The 8,993-nt window shown below is 40.0% G+C and overlaps 1 protein-coding gene across 1 annotated transcript; it reads right to left on the bottom strand.

The window, feature by feature from the left end:
* Positions 1–3,097: 3,097 nt before the first annotated feature.
* On the bottom strand, positions 3,098–8,518 carry LOC146642122 (uncharacterized). The gene is made up of 8 exons (XM_085398263.1): positions 8,238–8,518; positions 8,103–8,154; positions 7,793–7,917; positions 7,617–7,715; positions 6,837–7,021; positions 6,613–6,670; positions 5,306–5,368; positions 3,098–5,183 (listed from the first exon to the last, which is right to left on the bottom strand). The coding sequence occupies exons 1-8, from the start codon at positions 8,388–8,390 to the stop codon at positions 4,662–4,664; spliced, it is 1,257 nt and encodes a 418-aa protein (XP_085254389.1). The 5' UTR covers positions 8,391–8,518; the 3' UTR covers positions 3,098–4,661.
* Between the last annotated feature and the right edge of the window lie 475 nt (positions 8,519–8,993).

Here is an 8,993-nt window from a genome sequence, read left to right as displayed (position 1 = left end):
AATAATTTTGTCACACCAAAGATAGTCTAGACACTCGACACTAGTTAGCTCTCTATTGCCTTGATCACACATCATCCATTTTTGACAGCATCTTCTAATAAAGGATCATTACCCTCATCTATACATGTGCGTAAACTCAGAAACAGTAATGGCAAAAAAGGGCCAGTATGTGGCGAAAGCAAATAACATGTAGATAGTGTCATGCTTTTAAAAATATACCCAGGATTAGTATTCACTTCTGAGTTCTTACTCACTGTAAACAACAAACATTAATTGGACTCCATTTAGCTTTTAGCTAGTCCTGGTAAAAAAAAATGTACAACTTCTTTCAAAAGTAATGTTTTACATATTAGGATATAATAAAAAATATCTAATCCTTATCAGATCTTAAAATTATCGGTTGAACAACAACACGTGGCATAATACAGTATATAATACATAATGCAGTATTAGTATTTATTCTGTAGAAATTGCAAAGCAGGGTGTGAAAAACTAAGTACATGACCTTATAAAATCACCTCGATCATCAGTAACTTGAAGCAGTTAATATCTGTATGACTTAATCATTCTCTCACATTATTGTGTAGGAATGCTGAGGTCTGGACTTGGACTGGACCAATACAACACCTTGATTGTTTTCTTTTTTGCTATTTTGTAGATTTGCTGCTGTGCTTGTGATCATAGTGGCGACCGTGGTTCAGGGGGTTGGGAAGCTCATCTTGTAACCGGAAGGTTGCCGGTTCAGCCCCTGCTCCATCTATCTTGGTCGTTGTGGCCTTGGGCAAGACACTTGCTGGGATTTGCTAGTCTTGAATATCCACATTTATAAATAATCTGTCTCAATGAATTTTGAATTGTTTGGAAATAACCTTGTAACCCTTCCCAGATTGATGGGCAGCAACAATTACTTCTCTAAGATAATTGCTGTTGTCTTTTCTAGTTGGCATTGTGTTAACATGCACCTGCATGCTGCAGTCCAGGAAACTGCCAAAACTTAAAAGCACTCACTCACATTTGCTGATGATCAGCTAATTAAGTGCATTTGATTAGCAGCATCTGGCTGCTACTTACTCCGGTGTAATATGTCACACTTTTTAGTACATTTGAGGTTATATTCATCTTTTAAACTGTCCTGATAGGTGTATCTGATATCACTGTGTTGTTGTTGTTCCTGCATCATAAAAACATTGGTCTAGGATTAATATTGCAATTGACCAATCACATTCTGGTGATGCCATAGCTTTGAAATGTGGTAGAAAAAAAAATTGCCTTTGTTTATATAAAACTCACTTGTAACTTCCATATCAAATGTTTTCTTCTTCTTCTTCTTCTTTTTTTTTTTAAATTTACACAGTATAACAGATATATTATCAAGTTAGGTTAGCTGTTATCCAGATTTAGGTCACTCATGTTGGTTGTGTATTAACCATGGTTAATACACTAACCGCTTTGGCTAATGCTAACTAAATACACAGATAACATGACTGGCTGATGTTGATCCTGGACTAAAATTGTTATGATGATGTAGGAATATCCCCAACACTGGGATATCAGTTTATCAGATCCTGACATGTAAAACCTCAGAATTTAAAGACAGTGTCCTTTCTTTTTACTATGTCTGTAATGTTGCTACCCGAAATAAAAGCTAGACGGCTAAACCTAGTTTTCAAAAGTTGTCATTGTGGTATCTAATTGTGTTTTGACACAGGTTTTTGGTTTTGTTGTCCTTATGGGAAGTTTGTATTGGAGTGTTAAGGAGGTGGTTTGCTGTAATAATTGACCAGTGGCCTTAAATCGTGAGCTACTGTTAACCAGTGTTGCTCACTGTTGATGATGGAAGCCAACCCAGTATCACAGCAAAGCACGTAATAGACCTGCTGGCTTATTATGTGGATGAGCCACGCTTTACCTCTCCTTAGGAGTGAAATGGACACACCTGGTTAAGTTGCATTACTTTGCTGTAATATCGGGTTGTAGAAGTAGAAGAGAGTCACTGATATTTGTGCTGAGAGAGTCAGGAAGGGTCTCCTTTATTAATTACAGTACATTCACACATTTGCAAAATTCACCCAACACACATTTAAATAAAAGTCTATCTTAAGAATTTTAAACAAAGTACTTCTTACTATGCCCATCTAATAGTCCCACAACATAATTATTAAAAAACAAGGAGAAATTTAACATAGATATTTACAGAAGTGCAGGTATGAGAGTCAAAAAATAATAATAAGAGAGTTCTATTCCTGCAAGGCACTGGCTTGTAGATAGCACTGCCCTCTACTGGAGGCTAATAGCAAATTCATCCATTTAAAACTATTATTGACAGTCTGCTCCTAATGCAAAAAGATGACTGAAATAAATGGAAAATAATTGTGCTAGTTTTGTAACACCTTTTGGTCATTATGATGCACTTCAAAGCATTAAACTGAAAAACAAAAAAACAAAAACCATACAGTGAGGTTGTAGCACCAGTGCTGCATATTTTGTAAATAGAGGTCATTTCATAAGTGCCTAAATACAGAGGGAAGTTTATCCAGCCGCAAGGCAAAACACATGAGCAATTTGTATGCAATGCATGACCCACAGCGCCCGAGGCCAGGATCCTGACTGTCTGCTTGGTCTCCGTCCGTAAACAAGATCTGATTTCTAAAATTGACGTATTTGAGGTAACATTCCCATGCCTTAATTCTTAAAAGCAGTTCAGGGTTCCAGGTTTGGCAAACACATGCAAGCAACACAGAGGAACATGAGCAGGAAAGTTTAAAAAAAAAAAAAAGTTAAAATGTCCACAGTAAAACCTAAACCCATTTTAGAGAAAACTCTTGCTCACAACATACTGGAGGAGGATGAATTTATTGATATTAGAGTATTAAATTTAATAGCAGGATATGGAGCCTTTCTTCCCACCCTATACTTGTATTACTTTGGTCTTGGCTGGGTCGCTGCTATTGACCTCTGGATGAAAATTTCACCAGTTGTGCTTGTGTAAGTTTGAGTGTGTATGGATAGCCGTTAGAACGAAAAGAAAAAGAAAAAAAAAAGGGGGGGGGGGGGGGGGGGGAAATCCCTCATCACGTTCTGAGGATTACAGTCAGACTGAAAGCAAGCCTCCCAGACAGCTGGGAAAGACAAGGATCAAGACCCAAGGTGGAAAAATAACAAGTCTAGTTGGTCAGATAGACGTTACTTCGGCTGTTAAGACCACAGCAGTTCATGAAGCGGATTGTGGCAAAGGAGTGAAAGCCAACTGTCAGATCAAACTTTATTTGTAACCCAAGAAGGTGCCATGAAACATTCCTACTGTCAGCACATTTTCCCATGTTAGCGCAGGGTGTTTTTCTTCCATCCTAATGCAAGATTAACGATGGCAGCCTGCATCCAAATTGAAGTTTAGCCTCCTAAGAGTTATTAGAGAGGAAATTACAGTGAATCCCCAGTGCTTGTGACCGATTTCCAACTGTGACAGTGGAAGAGAGATGAGGTGTGATAAAACATCAGCCCACACCTACAAAAAGGGCTACAGAAACCTCTCATTCAAAATATTTGCTACATTAACATGTGCCGATCAGTCCATCTAGGTTTACAGCTCAGTTCTCCCTTCGAGGTTAAACGGTCCGTAAAAATTGCACGGGCATTTTCAATTCAGTTATTAAAACAACAAATTAAACATCACTTATAATTTGGTTTGTCATGAGGGTTCGGGCTTCAGGCCCCAGTGCTGGCAAGCATTCACTCTCCTAAAGGTGTTTGAGGGAACATGGAAACCACAAGTCAGCTTTAATGCTCCTGCTCTGCAGCCGACCAGCCTTTAACCTCCCTGAGACTGTTACATTTGACAAATCTCTCAACATTAACTCTCAGGCCAGCGGTTTTCTCGTAAGAACAATTCATTTCATGTTTTTCCTTTTTTTTGTAATTTTACATACACATTTAGGGGGAACAACTTCATTTCACCCTGCACTGATTAACACTCAGAAATAGTCCAGCTTGTAATCCAGCCATGGGGCATCCACAGTTCAATTAAATTCAATGTAGTTTTATTTATATAGCACCAAATCAACAACAACAACTGTCTCAAGGCACTTCTTATGGTAAAAACACTACAATTTAAAAAAAAAAACCCAACAATGATATGAACCCCTATAAGCAACTTCTTTGGTGACAGTGGGAAGGAAAAACTCCCTTTTAACAGGAAGAAACCTCCAGCAGAACCAGGGTTTAGGGAGGGGCCGTCTGCTGCGACGGGAGGAAGGAAGACAGGACAAAGACATGCTCTGGAAGAGATCCGGAATTTAATAATAACTAAATGCAGAGACACACACACACGAGCAAATGTAGCCCTTAATGCTAGTCCCAAACCTGGATAATGGATGGCGTGGGTTTCATTGCGAAGGTCCATATGGGTTGGTCAGCAGCTTAGTTAACAACAACTGCTTCCAGTGCTGAAGCCTGTACTATTAAGCGAGAGAGGCCGCTGAATTATTAGAGGAAAAACACAAGTCTACCTTTGAGAAAGTTCCACTTTATTTTTTAATAGGAAAAAAGCAAATTTATGATTAAAATGACAAACTGATAAAACAATACATTTTTGAACTTTGAAATAAAAGTGTTTGTAATTAGGTTATAATGATAATTTGATAAGGCTAAAAATGTGCACCTCCTCACTTCTTGCTGGCGATCCTCTTGGATCGTCTCAGACCTTCGTTTTGTGCCTCCTCTCCAGCATTATCTGCAGTGGTGGCAGCAGCTCTCCTGCCACGAGAGGGCACCTCAGGTTCTCCAGTTTTCACTTTACTTTGACTTTTCTGTTGGGAAACTGTGGTCTGAGCAGTTCCAGCAGGCTTTCTTCGTCCTCTCACAGGTTGTACTGACTCTCGGGAATTTAAGTCCTGCCCTTCAGCTTCCTCATTTTCCCCTCTGCTTGCTTTAACCTTCTTTTTCTGTTGCTCTCCTGGAGCTCCAGACCGGGTTGGCTCTTCGGCTGAGGTTTTCAGAGTGTCCCTGTTTCTACTCCTTGTTGATTTACTTGTGTTTGTTGCGTCTTGCAACATTTCAGTAGATTTAACAGCTTTCTTTTGTCTCTTTCTTGGCAGCTTCATTTGGCTTTTAATGGCATCTAAATCTTCTTTGATTTCTGGTGCTTCCGTGATGTTCACCTGCATTTCCAGAGACGTGCAGGCCTCCTTTGAAACCACATAAATGGAAAAATAGTAAGCCTTTTGTTAATGTGTGGATACAGGCACCAAACCTCAAGTTTAAAAAGATAAATGAAGTGGTGTAAGATGAGACTAAATCGGGTCCTCACCTCTCGCTGTGCAAGTTCAGCTTTCAAATCAGACAACTGCCTCATCAAACCTTGTATCCTCAGCTGAAACGGATACAAATAGTCAATAAATGTAGACTTTCAGGCTGGAGCCTCTCTTTTATGGCAGTCAAAAAACGGCCAAATTAACCCCCAACAGCTCAGTTCTATTTCTGTTTTTCTGACAGACTGCCATCTTCTTTACTGCTCTTGAATTTAACTACCACCAAGAAGTTGACTTCATGAAGGACTGAGTGACAGCCCCCTGCTGACTATTCAAAAATTGGAGGGGAGCAAACCAAAACAAAAAAACCAGTCAATAGAAAACACTATTTTCCATTACAAGTTATACATATATTGATGGCTTCCTATACGCACTGACCACTTTAATAGGGATACATTTTTCAAACACTTAAAAATACAAAATCTCTAATCAGTCAGTCACATGGAAACAACTCAGTGGATTTAGGCATGCAGACACGGTCAAGACCACCTGTTGAAGTTCAGCCTGAGAATCAGAATAAAGGGGATTTAAGTGACTTTGATTGTGGTATGGTTGTTACAGAAACCACTGATCTACTGGGATTTTTCCCAACAAAAATCATCTTTAGTATTTACAAAAAAAAAAAATGGTCTGAAAAAGAGAATATCTAGTGAGCAACAGTTCTGGGTGGAAATACCTTGCTGAGGTCAAAGATGAATGGCCAGACTACTTCAAGCTGATAGTAGGGTAACACCAACTCAAATATCTGCTTGTTACAGAAACAACCACGGTATACGGAAAAGCATGTGTGAACACACAAGATGTTGAACCTTGAAGCAGATGAGCTACAGCAGCAGAAGAGCACACTCCTGTCAGCAAAGAACAGGAAAGTGAAGCTACAATTCGCAACAGCTTACCCATATTTGACAACACTGGGTGCCACTTCCTAACAGCTAAGAAGAGGAAACTACAATTAATATTAACATCTCAAACTGGTTTCTTGAACATGGCAATGAATTCTCTGTACTCAAATGGCCTCCAAAGTCACAAGATCTCTGTTAAATGGAGCTTGTTTTTCATGTGTTCATGAGGAGATTCACATCACAGTCATGCAGCCAACAAATCTACAGGAACTGTGTGACACCATCATGTCAATATGGATCAAAATCTTGAAGGAATGTTTCCAGCACCTTCATGAATCTGCACCATAAAGAATTCAGTCTGTTCTGAAGCTGAAAGAGGTCCAACCCAGTACCAGCAAGGTTCACTTAATGATGCAGCCAGTGAGTGCATATTTTTGCAGTTTTCGGCCTCCATATTCTCTTACCTGTTTATTGGCAATTTGCCTTTCCATCTGTCCTCTCTCTTCAGCCTCCTCCTTCCTCCTGTGATGTCAAACATATGAACAGTAATGGGATTTTTTTCCCTCCCTTTCTTTCAGAAGCCAAGATGCTGACAGCATTCATCAGCGACGCAAACCATTACTGCAAAACATGAATAGACAGAGCCATAACCCTGGCCCTACATTACTGTATCCAAGGAAGACATTACTTGTTTGCCACCATCTTCTCTATTTGATACAACTCGACCCTCTTCTTATCCATGGCGTCCTGGATGTCTCTCATTTTCATCATGGATAGGAGAGATTTGGCATCCGCGTCAGTCAAGTCAGCCTGTGGGCATGCCATTCTGAGGACCACCTTTGCCCACTCAGTGACCTCTATACAAGATGGGAACTGACAAACAGAGGAGATTTATCATCAGAATACATTAAAAAACACATTTCCAGTGAAACTTCAACTGCAAACAATCTGTACATGTCTCTATTGCAAGGTTTAGTGTTTTTTTTGGTAAAGCAAAAAAAACCCCCGAAAGTCTGCAGGTTCAGTAGGTTAGCGTTTGATGTTGTGGATTAAATATGCCTCTTAACCTTTGTTAAGAGCTTCCATGATTTTGAGGAATTTCCAGTGAATGTTATCTAACAGGCTGTAAATGCCAGAAGGAATCATTCAAAGGATCCATCTTTTTAAACTTCAAGTCCATACCATCGCTGCCCTTCAAGTAAAGACTTTTTTTGGTGGTGGTGGGGGATAATGCTATTTTAGGGGGGAATATAAGAAGCCAGTGAAGATGCCTGTAACACACTGAAGCTTGAACATACACAGAGTTATTACGACAATAAAAAGAGACAGATGCGCCCCAGAAGCAACTGTAGAAGTAAAGAAACATCAAAGAGTTGCTTTTAAAGGATACATTTGGAGGCTCACAGCATAGGAGGTCATGTTGCATGTGTGAAAGTCACCACGTCTATTGCATTTCAGAATAACTCACCCTCTTGAGCTCAGCCTCTGCTTTCATCTTGGAAGCACATGCCAACTCTAAGGCCACCATTTCCGTTTTTAACAGCTTCTGCACTTCTTCTAGTTTAACCTGAGGACCGCCAGAACATCCAACTGTATCAGTGCACTATAGCCGTTCATGGTGAAATGCCCATATATGAGGCCTACCTGCATTTTTTTGACAAGCTGCTCTTCTTTCATCTTTTTTAAAAATTCCAAGTCAGCAGCAGTGAGCTGGTAACCCTTCATCCCTTTCAGCATGGAGTGAGGGTCATGAGATTCTGGAAGTTCTTCTGAGCAAATAGTAATTAAGACAAAACTTTGTGACAAAAACCCAAGTGTGAAACTTTCTTTACAAAAACTAAAATCTAGATGATTTCAGTTTCTGTTCAATAAATTAGACACCTGTTAAAATCCAAATGGGAACGTTTAATATTTGTATCATTTTCAAAGGCTCTAAAACAAAACTGTTGCTCACCTGTATCTGTCTGACTTTTTTGGTTACCTTCGTCTTTATCTCTGACACCATCCTATTTATGAAAGCACAAACGTTGATGGGTCAAGTCAATGAAGTAGTCGGATTAAAAAAAAACAACCCAAAACGTTTATGTACCTCCATGTTCTGCTCTGGTTCCTCAAGGTTGGTGAAATCCAGTTGTCTTGTTACGTTTGTTAAGGGCGGCGTCCTGGGAAGCTGCCGACCTGACGGGATGTAGTTCCCTGAACTGCAGCTCCGTTGCAGAATTTCAAAATACGTGTCAGACATGTCTGAGGATTCCCTTCAACATAACCACAAAAAGCACTGAATGTCTTGAATGATAGCAGCAAGGGCTCAGCTGACAGCTGCGACCAATTGGTGCTGCCGACACATGCTCCCTTCCTCTCTTCCGGCCTTTAGGGCAGGTAGCTCCACCCACGTGTGGCCTTTATCAGTTAGGAGCTAAACACTCTCAATCAAAACATTTAACGAGATTAAACATGCAGACATTTCTAACAACATGACAGTATTTAATTATTAACCAAATGTGTTTGTGAAATTGTTCTGAGTATTTCTAGAAACCTTTTGGCCAAGCGACCATCTGTCTGGGCCTCCTTTACTGTGGCGCTAGTTGGAATCTCCCACTTTGTTTTGACTGTTTAGACCAGGTGTGTCCAACTCACAGCCTCAAGGGCTGGTGTCCTGCAGGTTTTAGATGTCTCCTTGATCCAACACAGCTGATTTAAATGGCTAAATTGCCTCTTAAACATGTCTTAAAGTTCTCCAGAGGCCTGATGATGAACAAATCATTTAATTCAGTTGTGCTGGCCCAGGGTGATATCTAAAACCTGCAGGACACCCTTGAGGGCTGGAGTTAGACACACCTGGTTT

The sequence above is a fragment of the Rhamphochromis longiceps genome, linkage group LG23 (genome assembly GCF_057381845.1).
Source record: "Rhamphochromis longiceps isolate RC_006_pf linkage group LG23, R_longiceps_female_GT1.1, whole genome shotgun sequence".
Classification (NCBI taxonomy): Eukaryota; Metazoa; Chordata; class Actinopteri; order Cichliformes; family Cichlidae; genus Rhamphochromis; species Rhamphochromis longiceps.
This window is presented reverse-complemented; position numbering and strand designations above follow the sequence as displayed.